This window comes from Halichoerus grypus, chromosome 1 (assembly GCF_964656455.1).
Source record: "Halichoerus grypus chromosome 1, mHalGry1.hap1.1, whole genome shotgun sequence".
Classification (NCBI taxonomy): Eukaryota; Metazoa; Chordata; class Mammalia; order Carnivora; family Phocidae; genus Halichoerus; species Halichoerus grypus.
Genome location: NC_135712.1, coordinates 161,224,829 through 161,250,778, shown reverse-complemented (window position 1 = coordinate 161,250,778; position 25,950 = coordinate 161,224,829). Strand labels below are relative to the sequence as shown.

Genomic DNA, 25,950 nt, shown 5'->3' with positions numbered 1-25,950 from the left:
TGCATGGCTATAGGACACAGGTGCATTGAGGTGGGAGATTAGATCACTGAGAACATTCGAGCAGGGCCCGTTGTGCTCTGGGTTGTCCCTGTAATTCCTGGGTCATTGTAGTGATGTTTTTAGCCCCCGGATGAAAGATCAGGCCTTTCTCTCCAGGATCCCAGTGTGATTCTGCCTTCTTAGATTTGGCCAGTCACTACCGCTGTCTCTTCTTCTGCCTAATCTACAGTTGGTCATCTAAATTGTGTAGGGATTAAGGGGACAGCAAGAAGTGGGGCGGAGGGGTAGGGGAAAGAAGAACAGGAGCAGAGTAACAGTCACACCATGCACACACACACACCATTTAATTTTACTCTCAGTCCCCTTTGACATAGAAGTGTGGCTCCGGGTTCCATAGCCCGTACGCTGCACCCGTTGCTGAGCCCTCTGCTTGAGCTTTCTCTGGAGTCGCTTCCCCCTTGGATCGACTAAGAGCCCTCTTTAGGGGAAAGAGCTGTCTATGGTGCTTTAAAGGCTTGGGCCTATTTCTTGTCTTTGAGCTGGTCATTTGGACATTTAATATTTTGGGCATTTTTCCAACCAGGTTGTGAGTTAGGTTTTGCAGAGCAAGATAGAGAAGTCAGGAGGTTTTCTTGACGTTCTGTCCCCCTGCCTGGTTTATCTCCAGAGACTAAAAGTTAGGCCTGTGTTGTTCCTCATCACCTCCGCAGCCAGGGTTGGGGGGCCCTCGGTGTCTGTAGAGTAAGTTCCCACTGGTACCCAGCCTGGAGCTGGTCCTCCGGTCTGAGATGAGATGTGAACATTTAGGACCAACTAGTGCATGCCTGATTTGATTCGGAGGCAGATTTTAATTAGGTTACATCTTCGTTCATATGGATGTTTATTGCAGCATTTTAAGCTGTTAAACAATGTATCTTACCTGTCATTTATGACATACCTCTCCTCACATTTCTAAATGTGTAAAAACAACACTGCCCCATCTGCAAGAAGACGTGAAACCGTCACTGCTGTCGCCTCCCCTCGTGGCGGAACACAGCAGCTCGAGCCTCTGTGGAGGAAGCTGCGCGTCCTGGTCTCCTTGCCCAAATCTGCAGCCTCCGTGTGTGGTGGGGGGAAACTGAGCTCTGCCCAAACAGCCGAGGCTCGTCAGTGTCCCAGCTCACAAGGCACAGGGCAATCGTCTGCCCTAGTGTGCAGTCCACAGTGAATCTTAGAACAGAATGAAGGTGGGGGCAGAGCCAGAGAACCATGGTGGGTCTGTCAGCTAAAAAAATAAATAAGTGCTTGGAGAAAACAAGTGGCAGAAGAAAACCTCTAGACACATAGGTTAGTGATAATATATATTTCCCCTTCAGGAGCATTTTTAAATTGCCTCTTGATTGGGGAGAAGTACTTAATTTTATCTGCAAACACTTTGTGTCCGTTTGGGATGTGTCTTTCTCCAGCTGCGTGTGTTTTGTGCCAGCATGTGGGGGGGGGTGTGGGGGGGGCATGAGGTGATACAGCACTGCACCTCTTATTCTTGTTTCCTGTCCTACTCACTGGTGTGAAAGTGTTCTTTCTTTCCTGAGATGAGTTTGGGGCTTTTTCGCTTTCTTTTTTTTCTTTTTTTTCTTTTTTTTATCTTTTCTTGGGAAATTAAGACAACAGCAACCTTATGTTTGTGCCCCCAAATTTTGGGGGAAATGTTCCCAGTCTGGAGCATTCTAAAGACTGGCTGGAAACCACCATCCTGGAAAATGGAGGCCCTTTTGGCAACCCAGCCTGGATTTTTCTCCCCCAATTCCCTGCATGCTGCCTAGTGTGTGGTTCCTTCCTGCCCCCCAGCTTCTCCCCAGCCAGCAGTCTCCACCTACTTGTCATCTGTCTCCATGGGATTGCTGTTCCTCCATGATTGTGGCGATACCTATGTTAGTGGAAAAACATCAGAAGGTTTTTGGTTTTTTTTAAACAAACAGTAGTGACCCTCAGGATATGAAATGAGTAAGAACAAAAGTGTTTTGTTTTACAGTTTTGTGTAATGGCAGGAGTGAGGATGGGATACTGTGGAGCCCTGACCTTCCCCGGGTACGGAACCCTGGGGAACTACGCGTCAGGCAGGGCCATCCTTCCCTCTATGTGTGAGTGGCACGCTCTGCAGTTGGGCTGTGCGGTGGCTCCAGGGCTGGGACCCCCACCCGAATTGAAGGCCCGGCTCTGCTCTTGTTGGCCACGTGACCCTATGCCCCAATCTATCATTTTTAAGACACATGGAGGCCACCCAGCCACCTCTAGAAGTTGAAGATGAAATGCAAAATACAGCAGCTCAGTGGAGTTTTTGTTTTTTTAATCTTTGTCTTCTTCCTAGAAGAGTGATTTCTTTTTTTTTTTTTTTTAAAGATTTATTTATTTTTTGACAGAGTGAGGGACAGTGAGAGAGGGAACACAAGCAGGGGGAGTGGGAGAGGGAGAAGCAGGCTTCCCGCAGAGCAGGGAGCCCGATGCGGGGCTCGATCCCAGGACCCTGGGATCATGGCCTGAGCCGAAGGCAGACGCTTAACGACTGAGCCACCCAGGCGCCCCTAGAAGAGTGATTTCTATCCAGGTTGACTTAACCTCCCCAGGGAATGTTTGGCAATGTCTAGAGACATTTTTGACTGTTAAACCTAGGGGAAAGGGAGTTACTGGCACCTCTTGGGTGGAGGCCAAGGGTGCTGCCAAATGTCCTGTAGTGCAGTGGACAGTTCCCCACAGCAAAGAGTAATCCATCCCAAAATGTCAGCAGTGCTGAGGCAGAGAAAACCTGTCCTAGAGCCCACTGGATACTGGGAGTGGGTTGCCAGACAGCTGTCAGGTTTATAAAGATCTGTGACAGAAGATTTTAAATGATTTAATGCGTGTGAAGGTACTCTTTTTGTATTAAATGTTACCTTTTTATAATAAAAACATATATGTCTATTTATGCTTATATGCCTAGCAAAAATCTGAAGGGATGTACTCAAAAATGCTCTGATAAGTTTATGGGTAATTTTGTTTTCTTTGTACCTTTCTGTACTGTGATTTCTTAAATTGGTAATGTGGTATTTATAAACAGGAAAAGCAGTCGAGCCCTTTGCCTTTAATGGGAGAAATTTGGGTCTGGACCATAAGTAAAGCTAGTCTGTTTCTTCTCTAGGTGGCCTGGGCCTCTCCAACACCATGTACGCACGTCTAGGAGAAATTGTCGGCCTGGATGCCTCGATCGCTGTGACCCTGGCAGCACACCAGGCTATTGGCCTCAAGGTCAAGTCTAGGGTTTCCTTCTGATGCTATGTAAAGGTCTGGAGTCACGTGGGGGTATGGAGGCAGGAGGCTTGCTCACTTTGACCAGGAAGTGACTTGGGCTTGCTGTCTCAGGGTCTCGGAGGGGGGCCCTGCAGCACTCCCCTGTGATCCTCCTCTCTCTAGCCACCCAGGACGGCACTTGGTCCCCACACAAGCCGCGTTGCTTTGATCACACTGTCCCTTCCCTTGGAATCTTCCTTCTGTCCCCGTCGCCTCTGACCCATCCTTTGAGGCCCACAGCAGCTGCCACTGCCTCCGAGGAGCCTGTCTTCGCCTCACCGCTGCAAGCGAGCCTCCCCTGCTGAGCTCGGGAGTCACCAGGGCCCAGTGTGTCCTCCCTGCTGTTTGTGCACATGTCTTCCTTATCCCCGGGCTTGGAGCATTTTAGGGCAGGGCCATGGACACACAGCTTTCAGTGACTGGCCCGCTACTGAGTGTCTCTGCTCACTTTGTAGAAAGTGAAAGGAGCCACGTGAACCGTGTGCTTGGCCCCCCCCGCCCCAAGAGCACTTGTGTTCCGGCAGTCTTCTGGTGGAAGGGGCACACTTCTCCCCATGGCACTGAGAAGGAGGGTGGGACGGCTCGGACACTGCCTGTGTACCTTCTTTCTGCCAGGCGTGGCCCCGGCACTCCTGTAGACACAGGCTATCATCCAGACGCCCCTCCGGTGGGTAGCATTACCCCTAGTGTGGAGTTGAGAGGAAGGAGGCTCAGAGGAGGGACATCCCTGGCCCAAGGCCACCCAGCCTGGAAGTGGAGGAGCAGTGATGACAATCCCTGAGTCCGACCCAGAGCCGTGGCTGGTGCCGCAGGCCCAGGCCATGCCGGAGTGCGCACTTCAGGGTGGCTCCTCGGCAGCGCACTCCTCCCGCTTGGCAGCAGCTCTCCACTTCTCCCTTGGAGCCGCCGGCTCTGAGCCCACGGTATTTCCTCCTGCAGGAGCTGTTTTCTCCAGGAGGGGCCGTGTTCTACAAGCATGTTTCACATACTTCTTTTCTCCCCACAGCTGACAGCAGCCTTGTTTGTGTTTGGTTTAGGGGATCATCTTGGCTGGCACCAAGGAGCAGAAGGCCAAATACCTGCCCAAACTGGCATCGGGGGAGCACATCGCTGCCTTCTGTCTGACAGAGCCAAGCAGGTCTGGCCCTTGGCAAGAGGTGCCACGTGGCAGCCTCCCGGGGCATCTTCCGGGTGCCCTAGGACAAGGGCTGTGGGTTTTGGTGAATAGGTGGTGGCTTTTCTCTCTTCCGTCCCTGAATCTTGCAGAGAGTCGACTCAGCAACTTTTCTTTCAAATTCCCTTATCTTCACCTTGTTTCTCTGTCCCAGTGAGACTTACAAATGAGATGACGTACCTGACAGCACCCGTCAGATAGTTGTTTTGTTGTCTGCAGTACCCCTCACATAGGATAGTGCACTCAGGCTCCTAAGCAACTTGCCAGGCGGTACTGTCCCCACTGAACAGGTTAGGTTCAGTGAGGTGGTGTCATCAGCCCAAGGTCACACAGCCTGCTTAGGACTCAGGACTTCTACTGACAAGTCCGTTACTTGGACCACACTCCATCCTGCTTCCCGTCACTTGGGAACCAGGGGTCCCCTGCAGTCCTCCTCACAGGAGCTCAGATGAGCTCGTTCTACACATACATCCCCACATTTCAGCCTAAGGCCAGGTTGTTTTCACTGCCACTCTTTCGTGTGGTGAAGCGGGGGCGGCCAAATCCAGCCTGCCGCCTGTCTTTGTAAATAAGGCTTTGCTGGAGCATGCCCTTTGTTTGCAGGTTGTCTGTGGCCCCTTCCTGCCGCAGCGGCAGAGTTGAGCAGCTGGAACAGACATCCTGTAGCCTGCAAAGCTGAATACGTTTATTAACTGGCCCTTTATTTTTAAAAGTTAGCCAACTCCTGTGTTAAGGTACCAAACCCTCCATTTGTTGCCCCCTAGAACTGTTCCTCGTCCCCAGCGACGCTCGCCTCAGCTGCGTGTTTCTGTTTCCACAGTGGGAGTGACGCGGCCTCCATCAAGTCCAGGGCCACGCTGAGTGAGGATAAGAAGCACTACATCCTCAATGGCTCCAAGGTAGCGCTCTGTGGCCTGCTCGGGCCCTCAGCCACAGCCTTCACCACGCACTGACCACTGCCACACACCGCGGGTCGTAAAGCACGTACACATCAGCTCTTGGGGGGATGCGACTCTCTTTTTCTGGAAAAAGAAACTGTGGCTCAGGGAAGTGAAGTGACCAGATTTCAAACACATGTAGAAGTTTAGTATAACGAGCTTCCTCGCCGCCGGCACTGGCTTCAGCAGCTCCTACCCCCAGCCCGCCTTGTTTCCTCCATCAGCACGGCCACGCCTGCGTCGCGCCTCTGAGAGTTTCAGAGTGTCTCTACAAGATGAGACTCTTTTAAATACAAAGTCAAAATGCCATTCTCACATTTGAAAATTGATCATTTCGGGGCGCCTGGGTGGCTCAGTTGTTAAGCGTCTGCCTTCGGCTCAGGTCATGATCCCAGGGTCCTGGGATCGAGCCCCGCATCGGGCTCCCTGCTCAGCGGGAAGCCTGCTTCTCCCTCTCCCTCTGCCCCTGCTTGTGTTCCCTCTCTCGCTGTGTCTCTCTCTGTCAAATAAATAAAATCTTTAAAAAAAAAAAAAAAAAAAAAAAGAAAATTGATCATTTCTTTGTCTAGTCAGCATTCCAGTTTCCCTGATTGTCTCTTACCTTTTTATTTTCTGACAGTTTGCTTGAATCAAGGTCCAGATAAGTTCCATACGTTGCAGTTTGTTGAGAAGTCTCCTTATCTTTCTCTCTCCCTACCCCCTTCCTTCTTCCCCTCTCCTTCCTGCCTGCCTGCTCTGCTTTCTTGAGGAACCCTGGCTGCTTGGTTCTGGAGCTTGAGCTGGCTCAGTACCATTGGCTTCCCTTTTGTGTGCAGACACACAAACATGGCCACCTGTGCCTCTTGGGGAGCCTGGGGTGAACCCCCGTCTTCTGTCCACACAGGCTCGGCTTCCCCAGAGCCAGGAGCTTTATGTTTCTGGCCTGAAGTTTTACAGGCCGCTGGGGTGTCCTGTGGCAAAGGGTGGAGCTGATGGGGGGTGCATAAGTTTGGTTTTCTCCAAAGCCCTTGCTCTTTCTTCCCTCAGGTCTGGATCACCAATGGAGGACTGGCCAATATTTTTACTGTGTTTGCAAAGACAGAGGTTGTTGATTCCGACAGCTCAGTAAGAGACAAAATCACAGCATTCATAGTAGAGAGAGCCTTCGGTGGAGTCACTAACGGGAAGCCTGAGGATAAGTTAGGCATACGCGGCTCCAACAGTAAGTAGCGTGCGTGCAGGGCGGGGGGGGTATGTGGGAGGGGCACCCTTCGGCCCCATCCAAATTCCAGATCAAATGAGATGTAAATAGTTTTGGTTCCATATAAACATGTCAGTAAAATCACATTAAGAATGCCCCAGTGACTCTGTGGCAATGCTGAGGAGCGCCTTGAAGCTAATTTATTCTTTTAACACATGTTGCGTGTGCCCCTCTCCATGTGGAGGCTGTAGTGATCTCCCTGTGAGCACTTTGCCCTGTGAGGGAGGCTGTAATGGACACCAAGGAGGCAGAGGGGTGTCCTAGGTAAACATTCCACTGCAGGACACCCCATCTTTCCTGCCTGGACCCTCCTCCTTCCTCTCACTCTCCCTCATATCCACCCGGGGCCACCTGCATCCCCTGAGCAGCACTTGGTCCCCATGAAGCTGGTGTCCTGTAAGTGGCTTCCGACCCGACCAGCACTGCCATGGAGTCCTTACAAGACTGCTTCTTGGGGCTCCTAGTTCGGATCATGGGGTATCTCTGCTTCAGGGGACTGCAGGTGGCCCCTCCAGACCCGCTCCTGTCTGCCACCTCTTCTTTAGGGATTCTGGTTCTGGATGGCAATATTTGCCACAGCAGCCTGGTTCAGCAGGGTCAGAGGGCGCTGAGCTCTGACCTGGCTCCACTGCCTAGAAACTCCGTGACCTCAAACAAGCTCATTTATTTTCCTATGCTTCCGTTTCCTCACCCAACGGAAAGGAGTGCTACTAGAATGCACCTGGTGACATGACCTGGGAAGGGAGTGTTATGACATCTGTATAATGCTTCGTGCACGTGGAAGCAGGTGTTACCTACCACCAGGCTCATGCTGCCTACTGATACTTACTTAGAACCTTCCAGCAGAGGAAGGAGCATGCTCAAAGGCCCAAGACAAAGAGCATGACGTGCTGGTGGGGAGAAGGTGGTCAGAGTGACCCGGGTGAGGGAGAGAGCAGGGTGGCAGCCTGCACCACTGCTGGGCCGGCGTCCGCACTGAAGTCAGGGTAGGTGGTGTCCTGGGATCGTCAGTGGCCCCACAAGAGTGGATAGAGTGGCCCAAAGTGAGGTCAGAGAGGGAGGCAGAGTCCTCCCCACACTCAGCAGCCTGTAAAGGAATTAGAGTCACTGGGACAAGGGCCTGGCCCTGTAGCCCATCTGTTATAAAATAGGACCAGCAGCCAGAGAGATGATTTCATTGTATTTCACAGCCAAGCCATTGGAATAGTAGAATAAAAAGTCAGCAGACCTGGTCACTTGCTGTTTGGCTACTCTTGAGCCGTGACCTTCTTTGTCCTGAGGCGAGGCTCCCTTTTTTTCCGGTGTTAAGTTGCTGGGAGCTGCTGTATGTGACAGCCTGTGAAAATGCTGCTACGGAAAACATGGTGCAAAAGCCCCTGTTCCCTCCCACCTCTGTCCTCACCGCGGCCACGCTTTCCCTTCTCTGCCTGCCTCTGCACGCCAAGCGCTTCCTGACTTCGGGGGCTGCCCCCGTCCCCCTGTCTGAGAAACCACCCGAGCGCTCAGCTGCCAGTGAGCCCTTCTTGCAGCCTGCGGGTGCTAGGCAGCCTGCTCCAGGCTGTGGGTGGGGCCCCGGTCGGCTGCGTGTGTACCCTGCTGGGGCTTGTTCTCACAGCAGCTCACAGGAGCCCCTGGCGGGCTGAGCTGGACCACACCAGCACAGGGACAGCCGGGGCTCGTGTTGGCTGGGCTCCGTGCCCCTGGCGACAGCTGGCTGGGCAAGGCAGGGAAAGGCCGTCCGCTTCCGCAGAGCACAGAGCAGGCTGCGAGTGCATCTGAGTTAAGTGGGACCCACACTCCCATTGAATCCAGGCACCTTAGAAGGCCTGTGCCGTCCACTTCCATGGTTCTGCCTCTGGCTCGTGCTCCTCCAAACATCTGCCAAGTGTCCCCTTAGAAAAGCCTGATGGAAACCCCTAACAAAAATGTTACTATCTGCCCCCTCTCCAACCTCTGATTCTGTCACCACTCTCTATTTCATCTGTAGTACTTAAACATCATCATGTCCCGAGCAAAGTAGGGGCTCCACATGGACAGGAACCGTATCTCTGTACTATTCTTTCAGTAGCTGGAGATTGAATGAGTGAACAAATGAATGAATTACATTTCATGCCTATGGGTCCAGTGCAAGTGCTCTGCATTCATCAGGTAAGGCCTTCAATTTCATCTTTTTCAGCTTGTGAGGTGCATTTTGAAAACACCAAGGTGCCCATCGAAAATGTCCTTGGAGAAGTCGGAGGCGGGTTTAAGGTGCGTCATGGGAGCAGCCCCCGTGAGGGCCATGCGGGTTCATGGTGTAGCTTGTTGGCCCCCAGCCCCCTGTCCCATCCCTGCTTATAGCCAACCAGCGCGTGCTTGCCAGGTGACTGTGTGTAGTTCTCCGGGAAATCAGCAGTTGGAGAAGGTGGCTCCCAGAAGAGGGAGTGTGTGGTACTGCGAGTCTTCCCTTGCCTCAAGTAGGGATAGGATTCCTCTCTCCAGCAAGTGAAAGAAAGCAGGCCAGTGGGCACTGAGGAAGCTCAGTCTCTCTGAGTGCATAGCCATGGGTCCTGTCTTAGAGTCAGATTTATTATTTTTTAATTGACCTAAAACTCATATCACATAAACTTACTAATTTTCAAATGTACACGTGGGTATTATTTAGTATATTCACTGTGTTGTACAACCATCACCATGGTCTAATTCTGGAACATTTTCATCACCCCAGAAAGAAATGCCATATCTTCTCATTTCCCCTTTCCCAGTCTTTGGTAATCGCTACTTTACCTTCTGTTTCTATGGATTTGCCTATTTTGAACATTCCGTGTAAATGGAATCCATATGCGACCTTTTGTGTCTGGCTTCTTTCACTTAGCATAATGTTTTCAAGGTTTATCCATGCTGTAGCACTTGTCATTCCTTTCTGTAGCTGAATAATATTCCATTGTAGGGACACACCACATCTGTCCATTCGTGAGCTCATGGACATTTGGACTGTTTCCACATTGGGACTATTATCAATAATGCTACTATGAACATCCATATACAAGTCTTTGCGTGAACAGTATGTTTTCAGTTCTTTTGGGTATATATACCTAGAAGGAACTTTGCTGGGTCATATGGTGACGGTATGTTCTTTTTGAGGAACTGCCAGACTGTTTTCCATAGTGGCTGCACCACTTACCTTGCCAGCAGCAGCGTAGGACGGTCCAGTTTCTCCACATCCTCACCGATACTTGTTATTGGGCATTTTTAAAATTATAGCCATCCCGGAGGGTGTGAAGTGGTATCTCATTGTGGTTTGACTTAGATTTTCCTAATGAGTGATCAGGTTGAGCATCTTTTCATGTGCTTATTGGCCATTTATACATCTTCTTTAGAGAAATGTATTTTCAGATCCTTTGCCCATTTTTTTTTAAAGCTTATTTATTAGTAATCTCTACACCCAACGTGGGGTTGAACTCATGACCCCGAAATCAAGAGTCGCACACTCCCACTGAGCCACCCAGGCCCCCCTCCTTTGCCAACTGGCTGTCTTTATTGTTTCCCAGCCCTAATTTACCAGGTGACCTGGGCAAGTATCTTCGCTCTGGGGAGCCCCACCCACCTTGGCTGTGAAGCAGGGATCACAGCAATACCTTTCTCCATTCCTGGGTATTATGAGAATCTGATAAATGCGTTCAGCCAAAGCTCCTGGCTGGAGGCTGCTTGGTGAATGTGGACCAAATGACTTGAGAGGTGAAAGGACAAAAAGGGAGCAGTGTGTGCATAGTGGTATGTTTATTTGTGTAACTCAGATGTTATATACAGATGAGAGAATATAGATGGAAAAAATGAAATTAGCTGAAGCTCGATTCTAAGAGAGTTGCTATTCATCGTTCAGTTTGGGTGCTCATCTTTCTAGACCTTTTTATTTATTTATTTATTTAAGCTAGTTAAAGTAAGCTCCATTCCAGCATGGAGCCCAACATGGGGCTTGAACTCACAACCCTGAGATCACGACCTGAGCTGAGATCAAGAGTCAGACGCTTAACTGACTGAGCCACCCAGGTGCCCCTTTCTAGACCTTTTTAAAGAGCATACGTCTCTTAAACATTTGGTAATGCTATTCGTGTAATATAACCTGTATTTTTTCATTTATCAAGAAATCCTAATACTGTCTTCATGCTAGTAAATGTATATTGCTAATATTTTACGCTGCAGAGTATTTCTTTGTATGGTGGTGGCACATTTGATGTTCCCAGCGTCGGGCATTTAACACTGTTTTCTCTTCTTTCCTACTCAGAACCATATTGCGTGGTCTATCTCCTTGCTTGTATCTGTGCACACTTGTCTGATTACTTCCACAGTTTAAACACCCAGCAGTAGGCTTTCCAGCTCAGGGCACAAGCATTTTTAATTGTTGGCCCCCGCTGCCAGGTTACATGTGGAGAGTTGGGCTGGTTCCTGTATGGGAATGCCCCTTGCCCTAGTCCTTTCCACACTGCATTGAGACATTTTCCCCATTGTGTTAGATGTAAAAACAATTATTTTAATATACAAAAGAAAATAGATTTCCAAAGCCCTTTCTTTGTTATTAGGAGGATTGCTTGCCCGTTGGCCTAAATGCTAAAAAGTGAGTGATCCCAGAGACCACAAAATGATCAGAGGCCAGGTGAAAATCGCCTGGCCAAAGTGGGAGAAAAGGAAGAGTCTCCTCCTCTGGGTAGTCAGAGGTTTTTTGTTTTTTTAAAGATTTTATTTATTTATTTGACAGAGACACAGCGAGAGAGGGAACACAAGCAGGGGGAGTGGGAGAGGGAGAAGCAGGCTTCCCGCCAAGCAGGGAGCCCGATGCGGGGCTCTATCCCAGGACCCTGGGATCATGACCTGAGCCGAAGGCAGATGCTTACCGACTGAGCCACCCAGGCACCCAGTCAGAGGTTTTATCGATAGTCAGACCTTTGAGGTATGGCGGCAGTCAGTGAACTGCCCAGGCAGGGGCTGTTGGAAGTGTGGATTGTGTCTCGCTTCTGGCAAAGTGCGGTGTAGAATGCCGTTGTAAGGAGACATCTGCGGGAGAGAAGCTCGTAAAGCGGGCAGGTGCCTCATAGGCAGGAGGGGAGGCCCCATGGTTGAGGAGGGTTGATATTTGAGCTCAGGAGCCCGTCTTGAAAAAGGGCAAAATCTGTTAGGTCTTTGATCCTCTGGGGAATGAGATCTAGTCTCAAATCCTTTTTTCTTTCTTTCTCTCTCTTTTTTTTTTTAATGAGCGTAAGAAGAAATTCTGAAGGGGCCGTGAAATGGATTGCTTTCATAAAACCGTGAACCGGCTTTTACAAGCCCATGTGGGCAGAGGGGATGAGGTGGGAGAATTCACTTGCTCCTCATAGTCCTGGCAGGTCCCGAGACCAGTGCACACCCGAGGCCTGAGACTCAGGCGGTCTGAGATCAGAGGCATGGCCCCCAGAGGAGGCAGGGCAGGATCTGGGTATCACACTGTGGTGGGACATAACCGCACCTGCTCCCTCATTCAGCCCCCAAGGCCGGGCCTTGTTCCTGCATTCCCCAGTCCCCTAGGACTCAGCAGGTGGAATCTGCACTTGCGCCCACCCCCCCTCCCCCCAAGTCATTGGAGCAGTTTCCAACCTCACAATGTGTGCTTTGAGATTCTCCCGTTCAGGTTAACAAGTGATCATAAATTCAGAATCAGTTGCATAATTTATTCATCCAAGTCACACATAAGCATTCACTGAAAAGCAGTAATACGCTTGGAGTTGAGCTTTTAGGAGAACTGTGGTGTTCACAGACTCCTTTCTGCCCTCAGCCCCAGCCTGTCTTTGAGGCCTCCTAGTTGGGCATCACAGGCGTGGGAGGGGCTTGGCGGGTTACTACTGTCCTTCAGGAGGCTCATGCCGGTGGGAAAGTCTTGGTAGCGTGCAGGGTGTACCCAGTAGGTCTTAGTTTCTGCCCCTCCTCTGAGGACTAAGAATTGGCCTGTTCTACTGGAATAATGTTGTCTGGTTCCTTTATCAGGAGGTGACTCCAAGGATGTTTGTGACTGAGTTACCTTGTTGTGATGTGTTGGGACCACACTGTCTCCTAGCCTGGTGGGGATTGGCAGGACGATTAACTTTCCTAGATGCGGGCACAGAATTCTCTAGAGACTTGCCTTTTGTCCTCAAGAAACCATCTGGTAAAAATAGACAAGCAGCGCTGTGGTCTGTTACCTGTGGTCCTCCAGGACCTTTGGGCTTTTCCCAGCACAGCAGGGGTGAGCAGGTCACTTGGGGAGTGCAGTCTCAGCCGCCCCCTTTCTCCCTGCAGGTGGCCATGAACATCCTCAACAGTGGGCGGTTCAGCATGGGCAGCACTGTGGCCGGGATGCTCAAGAAATTGATTGGTAGGTAAGTCAGGGACAGGAGCCTTTTGTGGCCCAGTCTTGCCCCTGCAGCCCCCACTCCACCCTGGAGGCTCTACCATGTCCTTACACAGGCTGCTGCTGAGCCAGGCCTTCGGATGGACAGACAGCCCAGCTGCAGTTTAAGATTCGGACTTTGGTTTAGACCAAAAAATGTGGTCAATCTGCCCCCAAGTGGTTAATATTCCTTTTTCACACTCCTCTGTTTTACCTGCTCACAAAGGATCAGGGGAGTGGGGGAGCGGACCATCAGAGGTCAAGAGGGGTTGCTGCTCTGACCACTAAGAACAGAGCTACTTCACAAACATCCAGATGTGAGGAAGACATCAGTGCTAATTCAGTGGGAGAGTCAGTGGGTGAGGAGTGGAACTCCGATCACTTAGCCTCAGGATCTTCCCTTTGTTTTTTCTGTCAGCATACCTGAAACCTAGAATTTTTTGTCAGTGAACTTAGAACAACCCTGTAGGGTTTTTGTTGGGCATGGATGTCATTATCATCTTAGCTTTGTGGAGGTAACTGCAGGGAAAGGCATGGGGCCCTGGCTGTGGGGGTGCTGATGTAGTGCTTATGAAGTTCCTCAGAGTTCAGGGCCAGGTGGGGACAGGGAGGCTTTGTTTTCACCTCTTACCTCCATTTCCTAGATGAGGAGCCTGAGGCTCAGAGAGGGTAAGTGATTAGTCCAAGGCTACTCATTTGTGTCTAAAAGCTGATCCTGTCAGACTCCAAACTCAGGCCTCGGCTCACTTTGCTAAGCTGCTCCCAAGGCCCTGAAGTGCCCTGGGCCTCTGCTTCCCCATCAGGAAAACTCCTCCATGCAAGAGCTTCATGGGGGCTCTCATGGTCGGCCTGCCCCCAAAGGAGGTAGACTCTTGAGGAGGCTGACTGCAGGGGGAGGGGCTGGCATTTGCCGCTGACCACTGGGAGGCCGCTTTACACACGACAGGCTGCCCTCCTGCTCTGGTGATGGACAGCTGTGACAGGCGTGAGCCTGCTCCTCCTGTCGGGTGCTTCCAGGGCCCTGGCTCCATGCTGGGTGCCTTACTTAACACCTGCAGCTCTGGCAGCCTTGGCAGCAATGCTGTGAGGTCAGTGGTGATGTTCAGGGATGGTGGTTGCTTGGCCCGGCCTGTCATCTGGTAAGAAAAAGGGCCAGATTCAGGCCTGTCTGGCCAGATACGCTAGGAAGGGGCAGCGCTGTCTGGCAGGGTGTTTGGTCTCAGCAGACCCGTTTCTCATAGTTCCTGCCTGAGTGTTTGCAGGGTAATGATGATAGCCTTAGGAAATCGTTTTAGGATAGCCGGAAAATGGTTCTTTTTAATGACTCTGCTCTTCTTCAGAAATGACTGCTGCATATGCCTGCACGAGGAAACAGTTCAACAGGAACCTCAGTGAATTTGGACTAATTCAGGTACTGAAGGTTATGGGCGCTGCATGTGTTGGTTTCACGTGTGGGCATGAAAAGTGTGCCTGTGTGGTCTGTGCTGGTGACTCCCGTGCAGTGATTGGGAAGAAGACAAGATAAGGCTTTATTTAATGTGGCTCGCTGTCATGAATGCTGGGGCTTGGTGCTCTTGGGCATTGAGGCTCTGGACTTCATTACTTTCTCTGCTGGCTGGCACATCTGGGTCTCAGCACATGCAAATTGTTTCTTGATTGTGTTTTTTTCTGAACACCCCAGGAGAAGTTTGCCCTCATGGCTCAGAAGGCTTATGTAATGGAAAGCATGGCCTACCTCACTGCGGGGATGCTGGACCAACCAGGGTTTCCTGACTGCTCCATCGAGGCTGCCATGGTGAAGGTAATCCCTGCCCAGCCTGAGAGACCCAGAATAGCTCCTTAGCTGCGGCCTTTCAGACCCAGTGTTCCCTGCCGTCTGCCTCTTCTCGCAAGCTTATAGGTCAGTTTATCATTGATCCAGTATTTATGACATCCCCACCATGTGCCAGGCATGGCCCTAGGATGCAGCTGGGGAGGCCAGCATGGCACGGGAGAAACAGGAAAGAACAGTGCCCAGTTGAGTGTGTTTATAGGACAGGACAGTGTCTCCCCAGCACAGTTTATGCCAAGTTGTCACCAGTTGATAGCAGATGGAGAAAATATAGGCCGTGTGTTATAATTTCCCATCGGTATGCCATAGCAGCTGAGCTTTCTTGAGAAGGACTTTTATTGTGGGTGGACGGCCTTCCACTTTTGCGTGTCACCCACAGCCAGGTGTCAAGCCAAGCAGCTCACATGCAGAGGAGCGAGCTGTGGGTGAATGGGGCTGGGTGGGCAGGGTCAGGCCTCCTGGAGAGGGAGTCTGAGGTGGGTTTTAAAAGGACAGGAGTTTTCTCCATGTGGAAGGTATGGAGTGGGCCCTTCCACCCCAAGGAAGCCTCAGAGGTAGGAAGAGTCATGGTGGGTGGGGAGCCACGGCTGGTTGCTGTGATCCAGGAAGAAAAGGACGTGCCCGAGGCCACCCAGTGAGACTCTGACAGGGCTGCTACCTGGGTCAGTCTCGTCCTAGAGCCAGGTTCTCCACGCCGAGCCTCCCACTCCATCCCCAGCCAACCTGCCCTGGCTGAGACCCCCCTTGTGGAAGGCACCCGGCACTGCCGCTCCCGTGCTAACTGGGTCCTGGCTCTGTGGCAGGTGTTCAGCTCAGAGGGCGCCTGGCAGTGTGTGAGCGAGGCACTGCAGATCCTCGGGGGCTCAGGCTACGTGAAGGACTACCCGTATGAGCGCTTTCTGCGTGACAGCCGCATCCTGCTCATCTTTGAGGTGAGTGCCCAACAATCCCGCCACCCACCCTGAGCGCTCTCATCTGCCCTTCCTCAACGCCTCTGCATAGCCCCATTTCCCAGGGGGTGGAGGGGAGGCTGAGGGGCCAAACGAGGGCCCTTTCTGCTGAGTCTGCACTTCCGTTGGTGGTGGTGGGACAAGCAGAGATCCCACGGGAGGTCTGGTTATGCCTCCAGGGCTCATTCTGGGTCTGGCTTTCCTCCTCAGGATACGGAGGCAACTCAGCAGTGTCCTCTCTACAGGCTTCCCCAGCCCTGACACCTCCCTCTCTAATTGCTGCCCCCCTCCATGGGTTCACAAGCCTAAAAAGGGAATTCAGTGAGGGGGAGACCCCGGGTGGGGTAAGAAAAGGGGGGTTGGGGCCACAGAGAAGCTTTTGGGGAGCTTGCGGTCTGACTGAATGGCCTGACTGACCAGGGTGGACTGTGGAATACCCACGCAGTGAGGGCCCGAGTGGCACCTCCCCCTACAGTGGGCTGGAGTCTCAGGAAGCAAGTGTACGTAGCCTTTGGGGGCAGAAACAACTGTGACCTGGCCAAGGGGAGGGTGGTTTAGGCCAAGGACAGGGAGATGGAATGTGCCAGGCTCGATCAGGCCTTACCTGCCAGTGCTGGGTAGAATAAGCAAGTCTTTGTGGGAACAGTGAATAGTCCTAGTAGGGGGAGCTGGGGCAGGTAGTAGAAAAGTTGATGGGGGTGGGGGTAGAGGGTAGATGAGAAGGGGAGACAAGTAGCCAGGCTATGGAGGGCCTTGACTGATAAGCAGAAGAATTTGGATCTTACTGTGCAGGCACTGGAAGCCATCAGAGGTTTCTGAGCAGGGAATGACTTGAATGCATTCCCGTTCTGGGAAATTCCCCAGGGGCTGATGGGGGTGGGGGGGGAGGGTTGTAGAGGCCAGATGCATGCTGCAGAAGAGAGGGGTTGACTTCAGAGGCTGTAGAGAGAGATGGATGGAATTTTAGGATGGTCATAGGGTGTGCAGGAGGCAGGCCCGTAGATGAGGCTTGGAGCCTGAGCAACCGGTGTGGTTTCTGAAGGACACCTTCAGATCTCATGCATGTGGGGCCCAGCTCCTGGGCTCCCCAACCCAGGGGGAAGACCTCATGGCTGTTCTTGTTCCTGGCATGCCCTCCAGCATCCCAGCCCTTGGTCCTCTTCCTTAGAGACAGGATGTGATGTGACCAGCCTGAGGGCACAAGGGGCACTTTCCCAAGGGCATAGGGACATGTCCCATCCCTGCTGCCCCAGGACTGCTTCTTCTAAAGCCCTTTCCCCTTGGCCGGTTGAATTTGGTCCTGACGGGGGGGGCACGGAGGGCCACGGAGCCCTCAGTATGAAGCAAATGCTCCAGTCTGGAGACTGTGCAGGATGGGGCACACCTTAGCCTGCAGGCTTCCAAGCTCCTCTTCTCTCCCGTGGGAGTGTCCTGTCCACGGCCCAGCCTGGCTGCAGGCTTCAGTGCCCAGCGCTGGCCGTGTGACCTGCAGCGCACTGTGCACGTGGGCAGAGGTGTGGCCCGCCTCCCGGACGCGATCCCAGGTGGTGAGCAGTGCGCGCAGGTGCAGCAGCAGGGGAGAGGCAGCCCTCTGGGTATGGGTCCCTGGCACTGGGGAGCAGCCAGCTCTCGTGCTCAGTGGCCGGGGGCTTCCCTGAGGAATCTGGTGGCACCCTCCCAGCATTTGCTGCGCCTGGGCACCAGCACCCCTCCCTCCTGGGGAAGGTGATTTCTCCCATTTTAAAGAAGCCAAATTGGAGGCTTGGAAAAAGGAATGACTCCTGTCTGGTTGTTCACAGAGAGGTGGTAGACCCTGAGGGAGGCCACGGCCGTCTGGTCAGCCCCCTGCTCGTCCCTGTGGAGGGGTAGCCAGCGTGTTGCCCTCACCCTCAGCTCACAGCCCTGTTCCCAGTGGGAGGCTGCTTCCAGAGCGGCAGCTTCCGTGGCACTGGCAAGTGGGCAGTGGGGTGGCCAACCCAGTTACATGCACAGCACAAACAGGGCCATCCCAATGGGCCAGCTTGACCTCCATACTGATCTGGCCACAGGGAACCAACGAGATTCTCCGGATGTACATTGCCCTGACAGGCCTGCAGCATGCCGGCCGCGTCCTGACTGCAAGGATCAAGTAGGTGCCAACCCCGTGTGCCCATCAGAGGTCCATCCTGGGGCGGCAAGGGGGGGGCTGCCCTGTCCTGGGATGGGGGCCATGGAGCCATGTAGTCAGAGGCTGGCTGGAGGGAGGGAAGGGGACCGGAGCCTTAAAAGCCAGGCTCTAGAGTTTGGCCTTCATCTGCAGGTGATAAGTGGGACCAGCTGCCTCACTACCCTCCTCCCCCGGCAGTTCCCGTCTCCCACGCTGCAGGGAGCTTTGTTTTCAGAACCTGGAGAACGAGAACTATCCCTCCAACAGGCGCTGGGCTTGAAGGCTAACACGAGACTGCTCTCTTCTCTCACTCTCTTGCTCCTCTTGCCCCCCATCGTGAGCCTGGAGCACTTAGAAATCACTGCTGGAGCCCAGTATGGGCTGCTCAGAGCATTTTGCAGACTCCTTCACCCCAGAGCACCCCCTGGGGGCTGGCTGTGACTGTGACTGAGCACTCTGTGTGGCTCCACCTCAGAGACCAGCTGTTCTCTGACAGGCAGGGAGGTCTTGGGCATCCAGCAGGCCCAGGGCAGGGCAGCACCTGGATCCTGAGTTGGTCCCTTGAATGCCTTGGATAGTCAGAGGGAATGGGTGTTGCTGGGCAATGGGAACCAGCGGTGGGGCCTGAGGTCACAGGGCCGTGGGCTTTCTGCAGAGAGCTTAAACGGGGCAACATGACCACTATCGTTGAGACCGTCAGCCAGAGGCTGCGAGACTCCCTGGGCCGAACCGTGGATCTGGGGTTGACAGGGAAGCTGGGAGCGGTGCACCCCAGTGTCGCAGTGAGTGGGCACACGTGGCATACCCCCCATGTGGGTGCCCTCCTGATGGATATCCCCTTCCAGAGGGCTGTGACCAGGGTGTTGGGGAGGATGGCCCAGCCTGGTAGCAGAGCCCCTGGGCCCCAGAGCCCCAGCCAGGTGGGATGGGCACTGTGGGGGAGATGTCGCTAAGTGGTCTTTCCCCTGGCATACTTAGGACAGTGCCAGCAAGCTCGAGGAGAACGTGTATTACTTTGGCCGCACTGTGGAGACACTGCTCCTCCGCTTTGGCAAGGTACCCGGGCCCCTGCCAGATCTGGGGATGGCAGGCCCTCCGACTTGGGGGTCAGGGAGAGATGGGATGTTTTCCCAAGTGTCTGCCTTTGGGACCAAGCCTAGAAAGAAATCTTGTTCACCATGAAGGGGTGGGGTGGGGCTGCCTGTTCCTGGGGGACACTTGGGTGGGTGCCTTCCTGGTAAAGAGAGGTTCCTTGGAGTAGGGAGGGCAGCCCTGCCTGGGCCCAAATCTAGGACCCTGCTCTGTGAGGCTGTTGCTGCTCAGGGTGACATGAAGCACAGTAAGCAACAGCCAGTGGTCTCAGCCAGGTTTCTGGGACCTGGTCTTGTCTTGACCCATGCCCAAATCTAGACAGAAGGGAAAACAAGGCAGCCAGTGAGCCAGCCTCTCACAACCCAAAGGGAGAGGCAGTGTCAGCCCCCCTTCACTGAGGCATGAAATGAGTCTTGAAGATGGCTGAAGATGTGCCCAGGGAGGGAGGCCCTGAGTTGCGAGTCTCCACCCGGGCTCTGTGTTCACAGACCATCATGGAGGAGCAGATGATCCTGAAGCGGGTAGCCAACATCCTCATCAACCTGTACGGCATGACGGCCGTGCTGTCGAGGGCCAGCCGCTCGATCCGAGTGGGGATCCGAAATCACGACCACGAGGTGAGCCTCTCTGCTGGCTTTATCCCCTGCACTTTAATGAAGCCCGTGGTTGGGGAAGGGGGTCAGTGGGGGGCATGGGCAAGTCAAGGGCCTCGGCCCAGGCATGGTCCCAGGAGGCTGGCAGGTTTGCTGAGTTGTGGCCGTGGCCAGCACTGGTGGTCAGCTCTGATGAGAAGGTCTGTGCTGCTCAGGCCACGGGGCCACTCCCTTTTGTCTTTCTACCTGAGGGAAGAGGGGTAGGTGAGTGATGGGATCCCAGACCTTGTGCCCTCACCCCGTCTCCCTTCCTCACCCTGCCTGAGGGGCTGGATGCAGTCACTGACTGTGTGCTGGGTCTTTATGTGCATTGTCCCACAACAGCCTGTGGGCACTAGGATTATGATGGCCTTCCTGCCGTAGAAGACACTGAGGCTCAGAAGTATTGAGTAATTTGCTCTTGGGGACAGAGCTAGTTGGGTCAGGGCTGGAATTAGAACCTAAGACTCTGACTCCTGAGCCAGGCCTTTTGACCCCAGCCAAGCTGCTGAGTTTGGCTGAGTTCCTTAAAACTCACACACCAGGGGCGCCTGGGTGGCTCAGTCGTTAAGCGTCTGCCTTCGGCTCAGGTCATGATCCCAGGGTCCTGGGATGGAGCCCCGCATCGGGCTCCCTGCTCGACGGGAAGCCTGCTTCTCCCTCTCCCACTCCCCCTGCTTATGTTCCCTCTCTCGCTGTCTCTCTCTCTGTCAAATAAATAAAATCTTTAAAAAAAAATAAAAAAATAAAACTCACACACCGGGGTGGGGTGGGGTGGGGGGTGCCCTACGTCATCCTCTTCAACCTTGATTCTGGCAGGTTCTGCTGGCCAACATCTTCTGTGCAGAAGCTTACTACCAGAATCTCTTCACCCTGTCCCAGCTGGACAAGTGTAAGTAGGGTGGCCTTGGGAGGGAGGTGTGGGCCTGAGTCAGCTGACTGTTGATGGCCAGGCTCCCAGGGCCTGCTGGCTGCTCACCAAGCTCTCCCTTGAGTGATGGCTGGTAGGGTCGGGTGCATCTCCAGCAGGGCCTGCCAGATAGGAGCATGCACCTGCAGGTGAAGACTGTCAGAGCTCCCACAGCTGTGGCCCGACGTGCCTGGCCCGAGTCTGGCAGCTGCCCTCCTCGCATATGTTCCAGGCTTTGGCCCTAGCCTCTGCAGGCGCTTGGCTCATAGGGCTGTTGGTCTGGAATGCTCCTCTTCTACCTTAGCCCCTTGGCCATGTCTGAGAACACCTGGCTCAGATTCTTCTTCTGACCCTTAGAGTTGTTTTGGCCTCAGGGCTCCGTGTCATGTGTCCCCTGCTATAGAGCCCAGCCCTGTTGCCAAGTGATGGAGGAGAGGAGCACACAATTGCGTGCAGCTCCTGGCTCTGGGTGCCAGCGTGTCTGTTCCGTGCTGTTGCGGGAAGACATGGTTGCTCCTCTTGTAGGCTTGACTGGCAAGAGGGTCCTTCTCCAGCCCCTGCTCCCACAAGATCCAGAGTTCTCAGGGATTAACAGGATGAGCCCTTTGTTCCCATCCCGGTTTCTCCCTGCAGCCAGAATCACCTCCTAGGGGTGTGGAGGAGGAGAGTTAACTTTAGGGTTCCTTCACAGTGGGTGGGCCAACTTTAAAACAAAACAGAAACACAGCATCCCTAGCAATACTCTGTCCTCACAAGCCTATTCTTCTTTTTTCTTCCCAGATTCTCCAGAAAATCTAGATGAGCAGATTAAGAAAGTGTCCCAGCAGATCCTCGAGAAGCAAGCCTACGTCTGTGCCCACCCTCTGGATAGGACGTCCTGAAGCAAAGGGACAGTGTTCCCTGCTGCCCCCAGGCCATGGCCCATCAATGGACAACTTTCTCCGGACAGTGGAGCCATTTCTTCCCCCTGTACACCAGAGGGGCTTTCTCCTGGCCTGAGGGTGCCTCCTTATGCTTTGCCCTGCAGGCACTGCTGCTTGACCTGGTCCCAGGTGCTGAAGAGACAGAATGCAGTTGGTGACACCTGGGATTTGAGGGGCTTCCGCTAGTTTAGGAGACGTCACAGTGGCAATGGGCTCGTGTTGCTGCCTCTGTGGCAGGAGACTGGCAGGGACATGGATGGCCACTTCTGCTAGACCACACATTCTTGTAGACTGCATTCTCCAAGAAACAGCCTACAAACTGTGTACGTGGAACAGATGCACTTACTAACAAAAAATATAAAATGCACAAGTTTGTGTTTGTTTAGCCCTCTCGCGTTTGTGCTGTACTGATCCTGTTTTTCCTCAGAACCCTGAGATCCGCCCTCCGGGGATGGCCTCCAGTGCGCTTTGTCTTCGCCCTGCGGGAAGAGGGCCCTGCATGCTGAGGGAGCCGGTGCCCTGGGATTATCGAGCCTGTCTGTGGTCCTCCTCCGGTGCTGGGTGAAAACCGCACAGGCCGCTACATGACAGCACATGCTCCTTCCTGCCGGGGCCTCTCTGTGCTGTCTGCACAGAGCTCAGCCTCCACTCCTGAGGGGGACGACGCGGAATCTGGAGGTGGCACTAATAGGCCTTTGCGTTTTTCTAGGCTCCATTCTGGGCTGTGTGGGGCTCCAGAAAACCCACTACAGCTGTTGTCTTGAGGTGGGAGGAGAAGGCCAGGCTCTTTCTGTTCCCTTCAAGTACCAGTTGGTCTGCTGTGCGGACACCTGGGCTGGCCTGAGCGCTCTGCCAGGGACTGGGTAACTAATCTTCAAAAGGTAAAAGCTGATGGATCTTGTGACATTGCAGGTAACTTTCCAGTGAAACCTGAAGGTCTTAAAGTGTTTTGTTGGCAAGGAAGCACCGTGTACAAAATCGAGAGTACGAATCTGGTACGGCGCCAGGGAAGCTTGGGAAGCAGCCGTCCAGACCCCATGCCGCAGGCAGCCCTTTGGGAAAGGGGGCTTCACTGTAGGCCCTGTGGCATGGGCACCCCTGGTTCAAATCTCCCTTTCCCACCTGCCATTTCCGAGTTTCCTTTAAACGTGGTGGGGAGGAGAGGCCCCAGCGCGCATCTGTGGCGTGCTGTCAGCAGGCGCAGGCTGCCGGACATGCCCAGGGAGCACGGGCTGGGGAGGCCTGCGGTGGAGCCCAGCGGCAGCACTTGGGCCAAGGAGGCAATCTGGCATTGCTGGGCTGGACCACGCCAACAGGTAGCAGGAGACCTTCACGCCACCCCAGAACCCGGAGCCTGTTCTGAAGGGAGGCAGCAAGGGCCAGACAGTGGGGGAGACAAATTTCAGCAGCTTGTCGGCACTTCCTCCTGTTCCATGGAGCTGTTACCAGCTGCCCTCAGGGGTTGGGGGAGGAAAGAAATCCATTTTGTTTATCTGCTCTGGCTTTCTGAGAAAGGCTTCTCTGGCAGACCTTGTCCATATAAACTCCTCTCTCTTTCTCCCTGAACAAAATTTCTGGCAACCAGCAAATTTAGGTTCTCTGTCAACCTGTAAATGATCTGGAGGCCCATCTTCATAAACAGAAGGATGAGAGGGACCCGTGCTTCTAGCCTCCCTCCCCCACACGGAAATGGCAACATCATGGAGCAGGAAGGGAGTTAGAAGGTCCCAGAGGTGCCCAGAGCCTCTGCCCCCAGCTGCTGGCCAGGCATCTAGACATGGGTAATGTGTGTTGGGGCTCAGAAAGCCCTTAGACTGATCTCCCAACTTAGGTGTTTTATAGCTAAGAAACCAGGCCCAGAGAGGTGCCTGGGTGGCTCAGTTGGGTAAGCGGGCGGCTGTTGATTTTGGCTCAGGCCATGATCTCAGGATCATGGGTTCAAGCCCTGTGTTAGGCTCCACGCTCAGCGAGGAGTCAGCTTGAGGATTCTCTTTCTGCCCCGCCCCCACTTGCACACGCACGCGCTCTCTCAAACCATCTGGTGTGGTTCCAGGGACCAGGAGCAGTGAAGGGACTTGCCCAACGTCATCCAGCAAGTTAGTATTACAGCTGGAGCTAGAATCCAGGGCTCCTGAGTTCCAGCCCAGCACATTAATGCCAGACCTATTCTGACTCAACTTCCTAGTTTTAGGTAAAACAAAAAGGCCAGAGATGCGAAGCAGCAGAAATCCTGACTGCACACAGCGTCAGGAGGCTCCACCTCGCAGAGGTCGCTGTTACCTGTTGCAGGCCTTGGTGCTGGAGGAGGGGGCAGCTCAAGGAAAAGCGGTGGCTTCTTATACAGGTCAAAGTCCTGCTGGCGCCGGTCCCAACTCCACCTCTCTCGATCCAGCACGTTAGCAAACCGGGCATTTTCCCTCCACTCCTACATGGCAAACACCCCAGTAAGTTAGGAGGGAGGGCCCTGCAGACACCCCACCTGAGGCCCCACCCCACCTGAGGCCCCACCCCACCCTGTGGACCTCGTTCAGCTCTGCGATGGTGCCAGTGGGTGGCAGTCTGGGGTGACGGTTGCTTTCAGGGCTTCTGTGAAGACCTGTCAGTTGGAATCCGTTGGCCGTGAGCCAGGCCTGGCGGGATTTCTTCTTCGCTTTCTTCTCCTCTTCCTCGGAGTCCTGAGGCTCCACCATGGCTGAGAGGTACTTCTGGGAGTACGTGAATCTCTTCCATGGCTCCTGGAAACAAGGGGCAGACACGAGGATGGAAGGGCTGATAGCAGCCATGGTTGGGGCTGACTGGCCCTCTGATCTCCAAGCAAGCGTCGGAAACGGTGGCACATTGGGGCATAATGACAGTTCCTGACAACACAGCTGGGTCGTTCAGAATAACTGAACTGTGAGGGTCACGTTCCTGTTCTCTTTGACAGAGCAGCCCTTCCCTAAAGCTAACATGGTGGAAGCCTGCCAAGGCTTTTCCTTTGGGGTGACAGCAATGAAATGCTTTCCAGAGGTGAGGACCCTGCACTTGTTTGCAGCCAGGTACATAGGAGTCTATGTTGAGGATCTCTCGGCTCACCCTTGTGTGTGGAGCATTCCCATAGAGTGTGGGAACAGAACACGTCTCCCCCCAGTACGTGGTGCCCTGGTCTCCTTCCTCTCGCTGCTTGGCTTTCTTGTGCACACTGGCGAGCCCCTGCTCACCTCCAGGCGGTACGGTCAAAAGCAGGAAGAGCTCACTGGGTTAGCCAAATACTCTTCTGTCTGGAGTTAGGTAAGCATGGACTGCCTGCCTCCCTCTCTGGGCCTCTCACTCACCTTGGCCATCTCTCGATACAGCTCCTTCTTAGCAAGCCCTGTGGAGTTCAGGGTCTGGATACTGTAGTTATAAACAGCGTCTTTGGCAGGGGCTGAAATTCTGATCACCTTCACCACAGACTTTGAAGGCTTCTTGCTAACCTGGTAGGCTCCAGTAATATTTTTCTGAAGAAAGAGACACCAGTCATTACACACAGGCCCCTGAACACCAGCTGCCAGCTTGTGGTGAGCAAGGTGATCTGTGGGACATGGCCACAGTGCAGGTATCACGTCTCGAATTCTGGAGCTGCCATTCCATCACAGAACCCTACCAAAGGGCCATCTGCTCCAACCCCTCACTGTCCGTGGTGGAAGTCAGGGCCAGAAATGAGATTTGCCTAAGGTCAAAGTAACTGGAATACACAACACCCAGCCACAGATAGCATTTGGGGCTCAGATGGTCAGAAGTGGGAGAAGCTTGAAGCTTTTGTGGCATATACACGGAAGATTATGACCTCAAGCAGCAAGGACTGCCATCCCTGCCCATGGTCACCTTTTAGTGCTGACTACATCGGGAGTGTCACCTTCTCTCCAGAGCCCCCAAGATGGTCTGTCAGCTTCCTTTGTGAATGAAAGCTGCAGTGAGGAGAGAGAACAGAAGGTGGCAGGGAAAGGTGGCTGGGACCCCAAAAAGAAAGAGTTGCACTCTTAAGTACGGTGTAGCGTAGCTTGCCCATCACTTGCCTATTAACCTTCAGCAAAATCACCATCTTTTGCTTTGGAAAAAAAAAATTCTTTTTTTAAGCTGAAGATGTGACCTTGACTCACATTATCCACTTCTTTAGGCCAAGCCCCAGTGTCTTAGCTTTGGAATCTTTGAGGAATTTCTGTAAAGAATGCAAGATAATCAAGGGAAAGATTCAATAAATCTGTGACTCACACACAGGAGTCAAAAGTCAAGGCAACAGAAGAACCATGAGAGACGATGGACTCTGAAAAACAAACTGAGGGTTCTAGAGGGGAGGGGGGTGGGAGGACGGGTTAGCCTGGTGATGGGTATTAAAGAGGGCACGTTCTGCATGGAGCACTGGGTGTTATGCACAAACAATGAATCATGGAACACTATATCTAAAACTAATGAT

The 25,950-nt window shown here is 53.3% G+C and overlaps 2 protein-coding genes across 5 annotated transcripts in view; one reads left to right on the top strand and one right to left on the bottom strand.

Moving 5' to 3' along the window:
* The window catches only part of ACAD9 (acyl-CoA dehydrogenase family member 9), a 45,072-nt gene extending 23,166 nt beyond the window's left edge, over positions 1 to 21,906 (top strand). For both annotated transcript variants that reach the window (XM_036099695.2, XM_036099696.2), the window contains 15 exons: positions 3,155 to 3,261; positions 4,341 to 4,441; positions 5,298 to 5,376; positions 6,442 to 6,616; positions 8,832 to 8,905; positions 12,941 to 13,016; positions 14,372 to 14,442; positions 14,713 to 14,832; positions 15,666 to 15,794; positions 17,861 to 17,940; positions 18,614 to 18,740; positions 18,937 to 19,014; positions 19,539 to 19,667; positions 20,502 to 20,574; positions 21,373 to 21,906. In XM_036099695.2, the coding sequence (XP_035955588.2) occupies positions 3,155 to 3,261; positions 4,341 to 4,441; positions 5,298 to 5,376; positions 6,442 to 6,616; positions 8,832 to 8,905; positions 12,941 to 13,016; positions 14,372 to 14,442; positions 14,713 to 14,832; positions 15,666 to 15,794; positions 17,861 to 17,940; positions 18,614 to 18,740; positions 18,937 to 19,014; positions 19,539 to 19,667; positions 20,502 to 20,574; positions 21,373 to 21,473 (1,520 nt within the window). In that variant the 3' untranslated portion in view covers positions 21,474 to 21,906. The remainder of the gene's footprint in view (positions 1 to 3,154; positions 3,262 to 4,340; positions 4,442 to 5,297; positions 5,377 to 6,441; positions 6,617 to 8,831; positions 8,906 to 12,940; positions 13,017 to 14,371; positions 14,443 to 14,712; positions 14,833 to 15,665; positions 15,795 to 17,860; positions 17,941 to 18,613; positions 18,741 to 18,936; positions 19,015 to 19,538; positions 19,668 to 20,501; positions 20,575 to 21,372) is intronic.
* The window catches only part of CFAP92 (cilia and flagella associated protein 92 (putative)), a 64,826-nt gene continuing 58,557 nt past the window's right edge, over positions 19,682 to 25,950 (bottom strand). The window contains exons 12-15 of one of the 3 annotated variants that reach the window (XM_036099687.2): positions 24,830 to 24,994; positions 24,038 to 24,250; positions 23,796 to 23,940; positions 19,682 to 19,889 (exon numbers count right to left, since the gene is read on the bottom strand). In XM_036099687.2, the coding sequence (XP_035955580.2) occupies positions 19,855 to 19,889; positions 23,796 to 23,940; positions 24,038 to 24,250; positions 24,830 to 24,994 (558 nt within the window). In that variant the 3' untranslated portion in view covers positions 19,682 to 19,854. Of the gene's footprint in view, positions 19,890 to 22,752; positions 22,965 to 23,581; positions 23,941 to 24,037; positions 24,251 to 24,829; positions 24,995 to 25,950 lie in introns of those variants that run through there. The other 2 variants (XM_078074482.1, XM_036099683.2) reach the window with 2 other exon arrangements.